Source organism: Mesoplodon densirostris, chromosome 5 (assembly GCF_025265405.1).
Source record: "Mesoplodon densirostris isolate mMesDen1 chromosome 5, mMesDen1 primary haplotype, whole genome shotgun sequence".
Lineage (NCBI taxonomy): Eukaryota > Metazoa > Chordata > Mammalia > Artiodactyla > Ziphiidae > Mesoplodon > Mesoplodon densirostris.
The window spans coordinates 60305414-60323334 of record NC_082665.1 but is presented as its reverse complement, the minus strand read 5'-3'; the positions used below and the strand labels follow the sequence as shown (position 1 = coordinate 60323334).

The window sequence follows — 17921 nt, the reverse complement described above, 5'->3', positions numbered from 1 at the left end:
AAGTTTAAATCCGATGATTTACGTGACGTGTGGAGCACTGAAGCCGGCACACAGTAGGTTCCCAACAAGTACGTGCCGCCCCCCCTCTTCCTCCGCTCAGTGAGGATCTCAATCCTCCTTTTCCTGCTCCTGCCCTCAGGCCTTGCTTAGAACTTAAAAACCGTGGATGAACTGTAACCATTAGAGATTAATCTTTAATGGCTTCAAATTCCTGGCTCTTTAAAGAAAAAAAAAAAAGGAGTTCCAGGCTTCCGGACAGGCATTGCTGAGAGGTTGCTTCATCTCACCCACCCACCTTTCAGGACACAGACTTCACTGCTCACTGTGCACATCTCCCAGAGCCTGCTGGGGCCTGAAGCTGTGGTTTGCTGAAGGAATTAAACAGCTGGTAGGAAAAGCTCTTATCCCCAAGCAGAATATTCCAAAATAGAACAAAACCTACTATTCAAGGGACAGGGATGGTCTGGGCTCATTCATGTCAGGCTTCCAGGACTTGTTCCAAAGGGAGAAGTTTTTACAAACTGAGAATCCCCAGTGGTGCTAGAAACCCAAACACAGTAGCCCAGGGTCTGCAGATGCACCAGGAAATGAAAGCTGGCTTCATGCATGTGAAAAAGTGAAAATGAGTTGAATGACTCCCAGTCTCCAGCAAGAGGGGAGGGGCTGAAAAAACACAACCCAAATGCTGATTTTTGCTTTCAAAACCCTTTCTTGTGTGATGATCTTGAAGACACGTTAGTCCCTCAAGAATGAAACTGCTTTCAAGACATAATTGTGCCTTGGCAATGTCCACCTAACAGCTCCAAGTGCCCCACGGGCCAGAGCCTAACAGAAGCCAGACCCAGCGGGGCACTGTCCTCTCACTTCCCCTGTGCCCCTTTTCTCCCTCTGCTTCCTAGCGCTGGCCTCACTTCCACCGGGCTCAGAAATGAAAATAAGAAATGGAACGGTAATTAGTCACTGTCACGCATACTGAGAGGGTGAATGCGGCCTCAGCCTGGCGTTTCCGGATCACCTCGAGTGGCCTTTGCCAGCCTGCCTCTTGGTGAGGCCGTTTCATGGCCACCTATTGGCCCGAAAAATATTATTCTTGCTCTCATGCTGGTTCTTGCCTCCTGGGGACCACGAGCATTTGGCCTGCCCTGATCTTTGTCTCCAACTCTGCGATCGAGGTGTCCAGTTACACGGGGAAGTGAGGATTAGGACCAGCCCTGCCCCATAACCTGGGCTGAACAACACTGCTTTTTGTTAAAAACTCATCCACCCCCTTTGCTGGCTGCCTATGAGGGTTAATTAGAAACTGCCCCCTCTCGACCCCCACCTAGGAGGCGGCTTTGCCTTAGGTGCCTCTGTGGACCTGTCCTGCCTGGAGGTCTCCTCGGAGAGCATGTTAAGAGGAAGACCAGAACGACGGGACCATTGGGGTCCGGAGCAGGGGCACAGCTTCTGCACAGGCGGCACCTTTCACTGAGTTTCGCTGGTTTTGTTTCTTTTTGGAGAGGGAGGCAAGTTGACAAATGCTTTTCGTTCCGCATTCCTCTATTTTCCGTATTTTCTACCAGGTGCCCATGGCGCTTTTGTTAGCAACTAAAGAAATGCATAATAAAACCTGGCATTTATGATACATTATTACTTACCAAATAAGATTTTAAAAAATCCATTAAGAACAATAATTTTCTACCGTCTAATGGCCTTAGGAAAAAAACCAGCATGCACCTGGGATAAACAGAAATGTTTTCAAGGATATTTTCTTAAGGGGAATTTCATGTCCTTCTCCCCTGAGGGGTCACAGCAGGTGAGAGTGCAGCCCTCAACGGGGGTGGCAGCCTGGGGGCCGCGTCCTGCCTCGGAGGGCAGAGTGTCTAAGAGGGGGGGCCAGCCCAGCTCTGTCCCCGGGTCTCTCCGAGAGCTCCCAACACATCCACCTGGACAGACTTCCTTCTGCCAAGGAGAAATAGCTGAGGTCTGAACAGCACGATGTGCTTTTAGCTCAAAGGCCTGCTTGTCAAACCTGAGCCAGGAGGAATCCTGAGAACTGAGGCGGTATTTTGTAGCCCTCAGAGAAAACACTTGCTCACAGATATTTGTTTTCCTGGCTCTAGAGCTAGCTTGCCACGCCCGGGTTCCTGCAGGTATGCACCAGCAGAGCTTACTTAGATTCAAAACAAAACAAAACATCAACAACAAACGGCAGAGGGGAGGACGGGGGTGGTCACTCGGGAGCCTATGAACTCTCCTCGGGACTGGAAGCTGGTGCGCGAGGCTCAGACCTGGAAGCACACCCACGGCTTCTTCCCGGGCCTCTTAGGGCCCCAGATGCCCATCTCACAACCAGCTTCCCGGGAGGTGGTGGGAAAGCTCGCCGCAGGGATCAGAAGGTCACGATCAGCAGTGGAGACGACTCATCCAGGCTTCAGGAGCTCAAGGGGAGGTGGCCAGCGGGCGGAGGCCCCTGCCCCGCCTCAGCGGGAGGTAGGCGTAACGCCAGACACCATACCTTGCGGTGTTTCACCACATAGTAGAGGATCGGTGCCCAGCCGCTGCCCTCGTGCCGAGGCCGCCACACCAGCTCGTACGAGTCAGTCTTGGAGGTGCGGGGCGAGCTGAGGATGACAGGCGCCTCGGCGGGGGCCGCCTGCCCCTGCTCTCCCAGGCACGGCAAGGGCGCTGGCTGCGCCGACGCCGGAGGCCTCAGGACCCCTGGGTGGCCCTTTGGCATCTGCGCAGGGCTTCCGGGTCCGGGCGGGGGCACAGGAGGCGTGGCAGTGGCCGGCTTAGCATCCCGCCATGGCCGCAGGGTGGTGCCTGGAGGACAGAGCAGGAAGGAGAAGGTAAGGAAGAGCTCTTAGTGCCCCGGCCACCTGCTGAGCTGTTGTCTCCACGGAGAGAACAGGGAGACGTCAGAGCGAAGGGCTGCCAGGGCAGGAAGAGCCCCTGGCTCAGGACGTGAGGTGACCATCAGCCCACTGGACACACAGCCAGGCTCCGTGGGGGTAGAGGGCTGTGCCCCAGCCTGGCCACAGGGAAAGGCAGCCGGACGCCCCTGCCTGGGCTTCTCGCCGCCGGCTTGTTTTCCTGTGTCTGCACCAGGTGCGTCTGAGCGAACCATCTCAATGTGCTCCTGAGGTGCAGGAGCCTGAATCCTTTTTCTCACATTCGGTGCGGGTGTGGGGACGTGTCCCCTCCACTGTGGGATCCACACCATGGGACAGTGTGGGTCTCTCCCTGCTCCACTGAGGGGACCTGGAGGTGTGAACTGTGCATGTAAATACGTCTGAGACTCTCAGAGGCAGGAGGGGCCGCTCCTCCTTCAGGAAGCGTCCACAGACTCCGCCAACACTAGCTTCTGCTACCTGACCTCCTGCGCAGGAGGCTGGCTCCTGATAAAGACGAGACAGCCTTACTCCTTGCTGTATTTTTCTCCAGTTGATTCTGCGGTAAGTTTTATCTCCTCCCTAGGAAAAGTAGGCTCTCTGCATCCCCCTCATTGCCTAGCCCAGTGCTGAGCAAATAGCAACTGCTCAATCCACGTAGATGTCAACTGAAAGGAATCAAACTAAGAAAGACAGAGGTGGTTTTCTTTGTGCTAGACCAGTGGCTGTCCAGCTGGGTTCCACGGAACTCTAGGAAGCCACAGGTTCTGCAAACCAATTTAAAATGTTTTTTTTTTTTTAATACAGTATTTAAATGGGTCATCTGCACTACTGAAAATCTGCACTTCTGACTTATTAGGAAGTCAATGTCAATTTAAACTTACAACGAAAAGCCACTTTTATTTATTTTATATACTGGGGTTTTAAGCTGGATTCCATTTGAGAAAAGGGTTCTATAAATGTTCAGCTGGAATCTCAGACCCTTGGGCTGCACTCACCCGGCCTGGCGGTCCTCAGCTGGACCACAGCGTGGGCGCTCCCGACTTCATTCTCGGCCATGCACTGGTAGACGCCTTCATCCTCGGGCCCTACACTGACCACCCGCAGGGCCCTACGGGACAGTCGGAGGCGCTGGCTGGAGGTGAGGGGCACGGCGTTCCTCAGCCACAGCACGGAGGGCGGGGGGTTCCCTCGCACCTCACAGGTGAGCTTGGCGCTCTGGCCCCAAGGGATGACCAGCTGGGACAGCTCCATGGTGACCTCGGGGGGTTCTGCCAGGAAACCAGAGCGGAGGTAAGAAAGGCTGAGCCCTTCCATCCAGGCCCAGACAGGCTGGGGAGGGGACTGCTGTTGGGCAAGGCTCCCTCCTTCCCCATGACGTTGGTAGAGAGAGAAAAGGTCCCATGTCGCCTCCATCAGAGCCTTGACAGGGAAGGGCAACCGGGCCCCTGCACCCTGGCCCCTGGGATCCAAGGCCTCCCACTCTCTCAGTTCTCCTCCATCACTCACTTGGCCCATGACCTCTCACAAGGCACGTGACCCTGTCTGAGCCTCAGCTTATGAGCTTCTAGAGAGGCCGTGCAGATAAGAGAAGGCCGAGGAGGAGAAGGACTACAGAAGACACTCACCGAACACCTGGACGTTGTAGAGGATGACCGCGGCCCCGGGATCCCCAACCCCGTTGTCAGCCATGCAGCGGTAGGTCCCAGAGTCCTCCTCGCTGGTGGTGTCAATGAGGAGGTTGCTCAGCAGGAAACGTGTCTTGTTGTAGCTGGCGACACTGGACCCATCCTTGGCCCAGGTGACCCTCGGGGGTGGGATCCCACCGGCCACACACTCCAGGATGAGACTCTGGCCTTTGGTGACAACGATCGTCTGGGCCTCTGGCGGGTAGATGATGCGGGCAGCCTCAGCAGTGGAGCCTGGAGGGGCAAGGAGAGGAAGGACAGCGTGTAGGACCAGGACTGGGTGCAGAGGATCCCCTCCGCCTGCCTCAGGTGGCCCAGCCCCAGGGGGCAGCCTGGAGACTGTGGATTTGGAATCCAACAGCTCTTCAGGGGCTTATGACCTCTGTCAAGTGGGGCAACATACTAATTCCCTTGGGCTCTGGTTGCCTTAGGGGAACCGAGGTCCTCCTGCAGAGAGCTGTCACGAGGAAGAAATGAGATAGCAGTGGAGCAGTGGCATCAGCACCACGCGTGCCGGATGCCCCGCCGGCCCCAGCCCCCCCCCCATCAGTGAGACCCTCCCCTTACGGCGCACGCGCAGCCTGTCACTGGTGCCCGAGGTTTTCACTTCCTGGGTCACTGGGTTGTAGGCAGCGCACTTGTACATCCCCTCGTCCTCCTGGCTGGCGTTCACAATCTGGAGGTTCCCCGACGGCATGATCAGGTAGTTATCTGAAGAGAGGACAGGGATGAATTTGGGCCCAGAATACTGCACTCAGCAGCTCCCGCAAAGGTCAGGGGCAGGTAGGGCCCAAGTCAGAAGTTGTATATCTGAATTCCAACAAGCCCAAACTGAAAATGCTATTCTCCCCATAAAACCTCACACCTAGTGGGGCGCAAGTGTCGGAAGTGACACTAACCAACCAGCCTCCAGACTGGCTGGATGACACCCCACCACCATCCCAAGTTCATACACAGGTCTGTGGAAGAGCATTTTATAACTTTTAAGGGAGCTTGGGTGCCATGGAAAGGGGGCAGGATTTGGGATCTGTCAGACCTGGACTCAAGCTCTGGATGGCCGCATACTAACTGTGTGATCTTGGGCAAGTTAATTAACCTCTCAGATCCTGGTTCCTCATTTGTGAAACAGCATGATGTGTGCTGCTTCAGAGCCATTTGTAAGGACTGAGAGGCCCGTGCTGCATTCAGGGGAGATGAGCTGATCATTCCTGCAAGCCACCAGGAAGGAGGGAATTGACCTCAGAATTTCCCATCAGTCTCTGTCATGGTCACAGTTCTGAGCCATCTCACCGTTGAATTTCTGCAGCCAGGGAGGGATATTCTAACCCCCAAGCCCCACCCTTCTCCATGAATACCACTGAAGCCCTTCCCCCTGCATCACTGGCCTGCTAGGCTCTGTCTGCTTCTGGACCAGGGGTGCCATGGGGGTGGGGTCCCGGGGCTGAGTTCAGCTTCTTTCCACAGGAGACAGATTCACAGCGACTCACAGTACACTTGGTGACTGGGTTGGTGTTTAGCTTCCTGGCAGGCAAAGCACTGGTCATCAGCTTTGAGCTTCCTGGGGGCCTGCCCTTGGCAATCTGGATGTCCCTGCAGTCTAGGCTCATTGAGTCTGGTACCTGCCTGTCACTGGGCCGCCCCAGGTGTGAGCTGATTAGGCAAATGCCAGATGGAAAGGAAAAAGCCCTCGACTCTTGTGGGATGGGCAGGCCTTCTCTAGGGGCTACTGCCAGGCTTCTGCTAGGGACAGTAGACATTCATATTCTTCTCAGTCTCCGGTTATTTCTGAGTGGCAGAATTAGGCTTTTTACCCTTAAAAAAAAAAAAGTTTTTTGTGTTTTCTATAGTAAACATATACTCCCCTTTCATAACCAGAAAGCTAACAAAGATATTTTTAAATCTCTAGGACATTTAAAAAGGTACACATTTTGAAGTGTCGGGTCCAGTCATAGGGTCTACTTGGCCTTGAGTGCAGGTAAGTTGTGGAAAGTAGCTGACTTGGCCTTGAGAGAGAGCTTCTCTCCCCGCTGGCACTCTGTGGACAAAAGCTTGGTCGCCGCTGGACCAGCTGTCACGTCCACTTAGCAGGAAGCTGTGACTGTTGAGATGGTTGCGTTACCAGGAAGATGGGGAGAGGGAATATTTCAAGTTCCACTAAAGACTGCTCTGCTGTGCGGGGAAGAGCCCCTGTCTCCCACCAGGGAACCCCACAGCTCCAGGAATGTCTGGTCCGTCAGGCAGCCCTCCTGTGTATGCCTGGTGGCAGGGAGCCTGCACAGGGAGAGTCTCAGCCCTCATCCAATGGCAGCAGCTCAGCAGCATCTGCCAGGGCCTCAAAGGATGAAGAGATTCCTCGCGACAGGTTCAGGGGACCTCCACAACAGAGGCCAGTCCCTTCAGGATCCCGCGGGGCTAAATATCAGGGCAGAAGACAGCTCACGAGCATGGGGACGGGGGTTTGGGAAGCCCTGCAGAGACGGCCAGCTTCCCTCCTGGCCCCAGCCGCTGGGCTCCTGCTTGCTCGCTCACCTCTGGAGGCCTCCAGCCACTCGTGTTTGACGCTGTATCGGACCTGGGCTTTTGGGTGGCTCTCAGGAAGGTGACAGGCGATGACCGCCGTGTTCCCCTCATCCACTTCAATCACATGCTGCACGTCTAACTTGAAGTCCTGGAGATCTGTGGAGAGAAGGGAAGGGGCCGGTTGGGCCTCGATGCAGGAGAGAGGCAGACAGGGCCACATTCCAGGGTGGGCTTGTGCCTCAGTGTCTTTCTTTAGTCACAATCAACAGCTGCAAGAAGCTCACACACTCGGGGTGCTCTGGGGGTGCTCCGAGTCCTTGCTCCAACCTTTTGGTGTCTAGAGGAGTTTACAGGAGGGAGTGTGTGGCCCGCGTCGCTGCATGGGGAGCTCAGCTGGGCGTATATAAGTTGAGGGGGCGGGGTGCAGAGAATTCCATGAAGTGGTGCCTGTGACGCAGACCAGCCTCTTTTGTTACACTGACATGGGGGGCAAGTTGGCTAGGCCCATCGGCCCCACTGAGCCTGGCTGGAAATGGGGCATAGTCAAGGCACAGATGTCCCGGCACAGCTCGTGGAGACTAAAAGGAACAACGATAGAGAATGCTTTTGTCTGTTTTCCAGTTCAATCAAGAATCGCCTTCTCCTCAGACATCCACAGTGAAAAGTGAAAGGCCCGAGAGTCTGCTCAATTGCTAACGGTGGTTACAACCAGAAGGCTGATTTCTGCTACCCAGGAGCTATGCAGTCCTCCCCAGTATCCTCGGGGATTGGTTCCAGGTACCCCAGTGGATACTAAAATCGGCGGATACTCAAGTCCCTTATATAAAATTGTGCTGGACAACGATTACAGTCGGCCTGCCGTATCCTCGGATTTTCCACCTGCAGATTCAGAAAGCCGACTCCATGTCATGTCATGGCTAATTCTTTCTCAGGGCTAAGGATGGGGATCTGTGGATGCCTGAAGGATTTTCTAAGGCAAAGCGGGATGTCCCCAGTGTGGCTTAATGGCAGTGGAATGCGGGCGAGCCGAGGGTCCTGACACGAGGCTGCAGTCTCTCCTGACTTAGCTCAGGGGCAGGAAGACTGGGATTTAAACTGGAGAGGATGGAGATCCATCTGGAACCAAAGCAGGATGTTTCCTAAACAATCCAAAGGTCCAAACAACAAAACTCTCTTTGAGCCAAATCACTGCTGTTGCTGAACAAAATGGGCCATTTGTGCAACAAAACCGCATTCCAAATTTGGTTTTCAGGATTGTGGCTGAATTTAAGAGAGGAAATAAAACTAATAGAGAATAAGATAAGAGAGATGAAAATATTTACCCAGACACTCTCTCCACAAAGGTACTCAGAAAGCCCTGGAGGCACCATCTCTGAGTGCTGACCACACCACATTCTGATCGGCTGAGAACTGATACCATCGCAGTGTAACTGCAGTTCACGGCAAGACTCCACCTGCCTGTGTGGTTGGTTCCCAGACAAGGCAAAAGGAGCGGTGGGAATCGGGTTTCGCACAGAAGACAGGAGCTAATCACCAAAAACAAACTACTGTCGCCAGAGGAGAGCTCAGTGATCAAGGCACTCAGTGAGGTCAAGAGGTTTCCCATTTAATGGAACTTTCAAGAAGTTCTTAGTCAAGCCAAGCCAGAGCAGGGCAGCAAAGCCCTTTTATTTCTGTGAAAGGATCACTGTCCCCTTGATTCCAATATTCAACTGTGAACTTTTTAGGGGCAGGGACCAAGTCTTCTTCATGTATATGTCCTCTGAACCTAACCAGTACCTGGCGCAAGTAGATGCTCAGTGAATGCTGAATGACCAATGAGTGACTACCTTGGAGCTGGGCCACTCAAGTCAGGTACAAGATGCCCATGCATGTTGCCTCTGAACTCAAATTTCATAGTTGAGTTGGGTCTCTAGTATGAGCTCAAGGGCTTAGCACAACAAATTGTCCATGAACCTTTTATCCAAGTGTGGCCAACCTTTATCTAAGTTTGGATATTTTGAAAATAGAATGTTTCTTGAGTGATTACTTCCAGGGTCACAGGAAAGAGGTAAAATAGGTGTAATAAATGTGGAATAAGAAATACATGCTGTCGGTCGGGACAGAGCGGCAGAGTAGAAGACCTTGAGCTCACCTCCTCCCACGAGCACACCAGAATCACAACTAACTGCTGAAGAGCCATCAGTAGAAAAGACTGGAACCTACCAAAAAAACATATTCTACATCCAGAGACAGAGAAGGAACCACAACAAGATGGTAGTAGGGGCTCACTTGAGATATAATCAAATCCCATACCCCAAGGTGGGCAACCCACAAACTGGAGAATAACTATATCACAGAAGTTCTCCCACGGGAACAAGAGAGAGTTCTGAGTCCCATGTCAGGCTCCCCAGCTTGGGGGTCTGGCATCAAGAGGAGGAGACCCCAGAACATTTGGCTTTGAAGGTCAGTGGGGCTTGATCACAGGAGCTCCACAGGACTGGGGGAAACAGAGATCCACTCTTAGAGGACACACACAGGTCTTGTGTGCACTGGGACCCAGGGCAAAAGCAGTGACTTCATAGGAGCCTTGGCCAGACCTACCTGCTGGTCTTGGAGGGTCTCCTGGGGAGGCAGGGGGTAGCTGTGGCTCCTTCTTGGGACATACAAGCTGGCAGCGAACGTATCCGGATTACTCATCTGAAGGCTGACATCTTGCTTGGGTCATTAGCACCAAGACCTGACCCCACCCAACAGCCTGCAGGCTCCAGTGCTGGCACACCTCTGCCAAACAACCAACGGGGCAGGAACACAGTCCCACCCATCAACAGACAGGCCGCCTAAAGACTTCCTGAGCACACAGCCACCTCTAAACACGCTCCTTGACACAGCCCTGCCCACCAGATGGCCGAGACCCAATTCCACCCACCAGTGGGCAGGCACTGGCACCTCCCACCAGGAAGCCTGCACAAGTCTCTAGACCAGCCTCACCCACCGGGGGGGCAGACACCAGAAGCAAGAAAAACAGTCACATAGCCTGCGGAACTGAGTCCAAAAACACAGGTCTGGACCTACCCTGGGACCAGCTGGTCCCTGGCCACCAGGTGACGAGAGGGGAGTGTACTGCTGGGATACATAGGACATCCCCTACTGAGGGTCACTTCTCCAAAGCTGAGAAACATAACTAACCTCCCACATACATAAAAATACAAATAGAAGTTTAGACAAAATGACACGACAGAGGAATATGTTCCAGATAAAGGAACAAGATAAAACCCCAGAAGAACAACTGAGTGATGTGGAGATAGGCAATCTACCAGAGAAAAAGTTCTGAGTAATGATCGTAAAGATGATCCAAGAACTTGGGAAAAGAATGGATGCACAGAGCAAGAAATCACAAGACGTTTTAAACTAAGAATTAGAAAATATAAAGAACAACCAATCAGTTGAAGAATAACTGAAATGAAAAATACACTAGAAGAAATACATGCTGTTGACCAAGTAGTGTGGCAAAAACAATGACAGAATGCCTGATTCATCTCTATGGCCCCATTTTGCTTTCCAGGCTGAACCAGTGGTTCCTGGGAGTCAAGGTGAGCTCTCTCATGGATTCCTTCCTTTGGGTGGGTGCCGGGCCTTCTGGGCTTTAAAGAATTATCTCATCATTATTTAATTTTGTGTTGGTGATAACCAACCCAAACTAAATTGCAAATTCCTAGCGGGCAACCTATTAATTTTGCACTCCATGCCCCCGCCCCAAGCCCCACTGCACCATCTTCAGGATGCACCATGCTCATTTAGTCCTTGTTGAGTGACTAGTTTGGAAGGCTGTGCCCAAGGCCAGCTTGGTGGGCATGCACACTGTGCAGCTGTGCCGGGCCCTGCGCTTGGAAGACTTTCACTCTGCACTGAGCCCCACAAAATATGTAGCCCAGTCTTGGCTGAGCCTCTCAGCCAAGAGAGCGGATGTGTTTTCTCCCAGAGAGAAGGAGGGTATGGACTGTGGGAAGGGTGGTCTGCCTGTGCTCAGTGTGTTCTAGCTGGATGTTGCTATCTGCTTTCCCAGCAATGTAAAGGCCTTAACCCTCCTCAGCACAGGGTGTGCCCGACCTGCCAAGTCAGGAGGCTCCCCACAGTGAGCTGTGAGCGATTGTGAGCTCAGGGGCACCTGGAAAATTCCTCAGTCACTGAGAAGCACTCTCATGCACGCTCTAATAAATCTAAAAACTACTCCACCAAGAGTTTCTGAGTTTTTGTTTCACCCTCCTCCTTTACCTCATTCTAAGAAAATCTGCCTCAAGCAAGAATGTACTTAAGCCTAACAGATCATTTTGCAAGAAAGATGTGAGCAACTGAAAGGTGTCTGGGATCAGAACGCCATCTCCAGCTTAGCCCTTGGCTTCTGCCCAATTGTAACTGAGGTCTTATCCGTGCGCAGAGCACGCTGTCCTCCATGCACCCACCTCAGTGCCCCAACACTAGATAACACTATGCACTCCCCCTTAAGCCCCTCTCTCGGTGCCTTGTGCACGCTCTGACAATCCACTGCTGCCCTGGAGACAGCAAGCTGGGTGTGCGAGAGCGGGGGCGCTGGTCAGCCATGCGGCAGACGGCCCCTCTGTTCTGATGCCAACATGTGCACGACAGCCCATGCGGGCAGGACCCAGGACACCCCAGCTGGGCTTCCAGCTCCCCACAAGGGCCGACTGGCAGGCGAGCCTCCTGGCTTCAAAACAAATAAGCAGCAGTTGGGTCCTTGGCCCTGTCCCCCCACCAAAGCTTAAGCTTTAGCTGTTGCTTCACTAGACAAATGCTCCCAATTTGGCTGCTGGAGCAAAAGTTGAGTTTCACTAAAAAGGGATCAAAGGCAGAGTAATGAAGTGATGGACGATCTGAAAATCAGAGCACCCCCTTTTCTAGCAGTTTTGGGCAGGAAGGAGGCCAGGCAGGGGCAGAGGCTTTGTGATCAATAACAGCCTAATCAGCCACCAGATGAGAGGCAGATGCAGGGAGATCTAGTTGGCTGCATATGAAGGAAAGCAGCCTGTTCTCAGGCCCCTTTGTCTGCAAAGCCAGTTTCCTGGCGAGTCCCTGGGCTGCTCAGAGCGCCTCGCTGGGAATAAGGGGGCAGGCCCTTCCGCTACAAATGGGGTTAGCAGGCCTCAGGCCTCGCTGCAGAACGACGGATCAGGTTTCCTGGGGGAAATGGCTTGACAGGACACCTGCCCTTGCCTGTTGGCTGGTGTGTTTGAGAAATCCATTAGAGGAATGTTTTTGCAGCTTTAATCCTCTTACCTTCCCTCAGACCCTTCTTTTGCATCCCCTCTTTGTGTATTCTTCCAACTATTTTATTAACTTGTCGGCACTAATCAAATGCCAGTAGGCTCACTCCTGTTTCTCAGCTCTCAACAGGTCAGAAGCCCTGGTCTTTGAGGCCATCTCTGGGTTTATGGACCTTCCTTATGTGTCACAGAACTTCGTGCTTTCTGAGAAAGCCCATAACATCTCAGGCTCCATATGGAACCCTGCCCAGTTCCTTGCCTTCTAAGCACTCAATTTCTTAACGGAACATATATCTTCTGATATATCACTTCCGTAGGAGCCTTGGATACACAGATTACAGGGGTCTGTTCAGACACAAATCATGCAATATGCTCTGAGCTTCCTCTTCACATTTACAGGGTACATCAGGCTCCTACCTTCTTGGCTGTGGGGAAAAAAGAAGGAAAATAAAAACTTTCCGAGGCATGTCGGGGTGTGGCTGCCATCACCAGGATCATATGCGAAACCACAAATTGACAGGTTTCACCTTGGGCCCCTTTTGAGTTTCTTTCTCTCCACCTTCTAGCCTGGATCCTTCCTTTATGAATAAAAGGCTCAGTAGATCTATGAATTAAATGACAATATTCATTGTATGTCTGTTCATTCTCATAACACAAAACTGTCAAATCTTGATTGTAGGCTCATCCTCCAATTTTTATAGACTCCACCTGTCCTGTTACGTTGTACACTGTGCCTCAGCAAAATGCCCCCAGTGTAATCAACAAACCTAACTTTTACTTTCAGGGAGTTTCCTTATTTGATCGTCTTCTCCCTGAGTCCTCCCTTAGGCTGAAAATTAAAGTTCGCTTCTGTTTAAGAAAGAAGTCAGGTAAGACGGTGCCTTCAGGTGGAGGCTGCCTGGATTTACCAACATCGCCATCTCCCTGAGCGCTGCTGAGCGATTAAAAACACATTCCGGCTTTCAACGCATCCAGGCAGTTCTCGTACCTAGTCAGTCCCGTCCTACCCTCCTGCCTGTTCTCAGGGAGCACAGGACAAGCCTGCACGCATCTGCCGAGGCTTGGATGGGATCCACCAGATCGTGAGGCGACTGAATTGGGCTCACTTGGCAACGCTGCCGGGTGGCTCAGCAGCCTCGTGGCCGTCGACAAGTTTCTAGGCTGACCGATCATTCTACCCCCCAACTGTCCTGGCCGCCAGGCCTCAACTTGCCCCTGTGCTGGTTTGCTGCGTCTACGGCCAGTGTTACAAAGCATAGAAAGAGCTTGCCTCATGGAGTACCCCAGTGACATGCTGACCCTGTGGCCCATCCCTGCACGTTTTGAAAGGCAGCAAAGGTGCAAAGGAAGTAGATCCATGAGCCCGGGGCTCACCGCTCTACCAATGGACTTGGAGGCGCTGTCTGAGCAGGTGAAGGGTCCTAGGCCTTGCCTCCCTGTGTGGGCTCTCGCAATGCAGGGGCTCTCCAGTGCCCTGAACTGCTTCGCGGATGGGCAGAGAATCACAGCACGACTTGATCTCCAAGTCACCTGAGGAGCCATGGCCTGGCACGACCCCAGGGTCAAGCCTCTGAAAGGAAGTGCGCTACAAGTGGAAAACCCTGGTGATGGACTGCAGAAGCGGAGTGGAGGCTGGATCCTGACGGTGTTCCTGTTAGAGGTGGGACTGCCTGGATCCTGGTGAGTGGATGGGGTTTACTGTGGGATGGGCAGGCCTCTCAGACGCCACGCATTCTGGGTAGTGACTAAGCCTATTACTAGTCCATAGCCCTGGCACACAGACCACTGAAGTCAAACCCAACTGCAGCCCACAAGGCTGGGCAAAATCTGCATATTCTGCAGTTGGCATCTGGCACAATACCATCCCTCCAGACACCACTGATTCATTCACTCAGCCAGCCAGAAGCTGCAAAGATACCAAGAAGATAAAGACATAGTTCCTAACCACAGGAGCTTTACTCTAATAGAAAAGACAGTTAAAACAACACACAAGGCAGGGTACAACAATTTGAAAGAGGGGTGTCCCCAGGCGTAGTCCCCGCCACCTTCACCAGCATTCCAGCCTCAGTCAGGTTACCTCGATCTCCAGAGCAACTTAGAAAGGGGGTTGGTGGAGTGACTAACCCTCCCTTTGCAGGCTGGAAGAGCGGACAAATACATTTGCTCTCTTCAGGCTTTTTTTCTGCCTGTTCAATTGCATAATTTGGGCTCCAGAGCCATCTCCTGACAGCCATGGAAACGTGACATGAAATTTCTCACACACACTTTCTGATGAAAGCAAGGCATGCTCTCTTTTATTTAAATAAGAAGTTTCTATGGGGGAGAAAAAAACCTTGGCAGATGCCAAACATATTAGTTGTTAAATCCTGTGTTTCTTTCTTTTCTTTCGAGTTAAGGTGGGGTGTGCACCTAGATTGGAGCAGTGGGAGAAAGCTGAGGACGGGGAAGAGATGAAGAGTCAGAGGGAGGAGAGCAGAAGGTCAGAGTCAAGACTGGAGGCGGGCAGGACAGGACAGAGGGCATAAAAGGAGGGGTGCGTGAGGAAGGAGGAGGAAAATAAAAAGAACCTAGTTTGCAATGTCATTAAATGATTTGCAGTAAACTGGCCTAATGCTTCAGGAATTTCTTGGCTTGAACCAATTAAAAAAATATATATATATATATTTAAAAAGACATATGAGAATGAGAAATGTTATTAATCCTTGAAACCAAATCAAGGGTGGGAGCCATTTCTCCGCTGAGTCTGGCAGCCAGATGAACAGAGAAGATGTCTGTAGACCATCCCATTTATTTGACTCCAGCGCTGCCGTGAAGGAGGGCTGGCTAGCAGAACTGGGGAGTTTCTTTTGGACTAGACGAAGGAATAAAATGGTTTGAAAACACACACTGGGGAAAGAGAGAAGAAGGAAAAAAAAGATTGACTTGCCAGCAACCCACATCACACATATTTCTCTGATCAACCAAATATAAACTAGAAACTTAGCAATGGGAAAATTAATGTGAATCCCGGTGGTCTGGACTCATCAGAGCCAGAGCTGGTTCCTGGCATGGCCTTTGGCAGGCTGGCGGCCTGCACAGGAAGAGAGAGAGGAGAGAAGACAGAGGCGTTCGGAGGAACAATGGACATGAACCCTTCAGCGTGGCCTTTACAAACCGAATTCTAGGTGGGAGAGGCAGGGGCACAGTCTGAAGGCCGTGGGACCCACAGTGGTTCTCACTTTCCCCTCCACGCACCTGGGAACTACACAGTCCTAAAAGCAGTAATGACTACCCATGTCGTCTGCCCACCCTCTCTGACAGTGTCCCGTGAGGCGCCTGGTAGGACGTGGAGCCACTTCCACTGGCGTCTCCCTTCAAACGTTCCAGAGTTTCCTCTAAAAATGCTTCATGCTTCTGACGTCCATAAATTTTTCTAAATGCTTCCTGAACCTATTTGTATTTTCAGCCTGTTTATATCCCAAGATGTTGCTCCATCCTTTTTGTTTACTTCCTCAAAATTTTTACTATGTCATAATCTGGTGAAGAAATCTTTGTTCACCTTCGGCACGCCCTTTCTGAACTTCTAGACTTCAAACACATCTTATCTGGGAGTCTGCCTCTCCCTAGACATTCACCGAAGGCCTAGCCTGTGCCAGGCCCTTTGTGCAGCAGTGTGGCGGTCACAGAGGTGAAGGGCTAAGAGACGGTGGCAGGAGAGGTCTAGAGAAGTAAACTCGGGATGGCAGGGAGCCGGGAAGAGGGGACCCCACTCCAGACGTGGGGGGTCGAGGGGGTCAAGAAAAGATTCTTAGAGGAGAAGATACTTGAATCTTGAAAACCGAGAAGGAATTGACTAACCCAAGGGAGGTGGCAACTCTCTGGGAACGGAAAGGAGGTTGTTACAGGCGGACGGAGCACCATTTCAAAAACCAGGGCTTCCCTGGTGGCGCAGTGGTTGAGAGTCCGCCTGCCGATGCAGGGGACACGGGTTCGTGCCCCGGTCCGGGAAGATCCCACATGCCGCGGAGCGGCTGGGCCCGTGAGCCGTGGCCGCTGAGCCTGCGTGTCCGGAGCCTGTGCCCTGCAACGGGAGAGACCACAACAGTGGGAGGCCCGTGTACCGCAAAAAAACAAACAAAAAAACCCCCCAAAAAACCCAGTGCAAGACTAGCTGAGGAAATGGCAGGGTTGCTGGGTCTAGAGTGGGAGGAGGTAGGGCTGAGAGGGAGGCTTAAGTGTCACGCTGCAGCCTGAGTCTTACTCTGTGGTGCCTTTTCAATGTTTTTAAGTAGAAAAGGAGCGCAGTCCCCAAAAATGAAGCACAATTTTCCCTAAAGAAAAAAACAAGCTGTTTCTGCCACAGCAAGTTTTATTTTTTTTTTCCTTTTGTTTACCCTTTTTTCCCCTCAGTATTAAGTGATAGTCCTTTATTTAGATTTGAACATTTTGTCCCACTTGCAGGACAGACTCACTGTTCTATAGTTCCTGGGACTATTACCAGATTCCAAAAATGGTTGAAAGTCTAAAAAACAAGATCAGGGTAGAAATCCCTGAACTCTTCTACACACACACAAAACAAAGGAGAGCCAAGGAACTCATTTGCTCTCTTGATGCTTTTTCATTTTAAAGGAACCATCTTGCATCATGTTCTTTAGAGGTCCCAGTGATTTCAAGCAAGCTAATCAATCCTTCCCCTTGTCTTCCTATGCAAAAGCCTTCTTAAAGTCTGTTCTGGCTCACTGAATCTATAGTTGTACCTGCTTAACACACTGTGTGGTCCTTCCCTTTTCTCTTAGCTTAGAAAATGAACCTAGGATTTTATTTAAGCATATGGGTGTTCGTGCAAAGAACAGACTGAGGAGAGGAGTGGGGTAGGTTAAGAGTTCTAAGCATGTCCCTGGGAGAAGATGCACCATGGAACTGAGTCCTCTTTGGGTAAATATTGACCATTGCTAAATAGAGAATTGGAACCCTGGCTGTTTGGGTCAGTTGCTGCCATGATGCCCTGAGCTAACTCCACACATTTGTCTGGGCCCCTGTGCCAGGCCTACTGGGATTAGCATTACCAAAGCCATTTGAAGATTTCAACAGAATACCAGGGGAAATTCTTGTGAGGTGTGCATTTCTGCCTGTATCCAGTAGAAAACAGAAAGGGTTAATATGACTTTGGCCTAAAGCTGTAAGGTATTCCTTAGTCATCTCCTATTTAGGTACTCAAGTTGCTTAGTACCTTTTAGGTTTACACTGTCTTTCAATAATTTTCTTGTCCAACTGGCAAAGTAAAATACACAACGCTTACAGCATAAAGCAGTTGGATTTCAAGGTCAAGTTAGTTCTCCTTTTCCAACTATACCACCATGTGGAGCTGTCTCTCTGCCTCTCCCAGCAAAGGCAGATTCACACTGTGACTGGTGGGTATCTTCAGACCCAGCTTTCAGCTGCAGACTCCTTTCCCCTCCTAGGGAAATACAGCCACTGGGTGATGGTCTCTCTCTTGCTACCTCATCCTAATTTCAGGATCGGACTGAACTCACTATGGAATTATCTGCACCGTCCAAGAAACTGCACTGGGCTTAGGTCTAAGTACACGATGTAGAGAG

At 51.6% G+C, this 17921-nt stretch overlaps 1 protein-coding gene across 5 annotated transcripts in view; it reads right to left on the bottom strand.

Moving 5' to 3' along the window:
* The window catches only part of BOC (BOC cell adhesion associated, oncogene regulated), a 79471-nt gene that overhangs the window by 16718 nt on the left and 44832 nt on the right, over positions 1-17921 (bottom strand). For all 5 annotated transcript variants that reach the window (XM_060098944.1, XM_060098948.1, XM_060098946.1 and 2 more), the window contains 5 exons: positions 7091-7237; positions 5129-5272; positions 4502-4795; positions 3872-4144; positions 2498-2805 (listed from right to left, as the gene is read on the bottom strand). In XM_060098944.1, the coding sequence (XP_059954927.1) occupies positions 2498-2805; positions 3872-4144; positions 4502-4795; positions 5129-5272; positions 7091-7237 (1166 nt within the window). The remainder of the gene's footprint in view (positions 1-2497; positions 2806-3871; positions 4145-4501; positions 4796-5128; positions 5273-7090; positions 7238-17921) is intronic.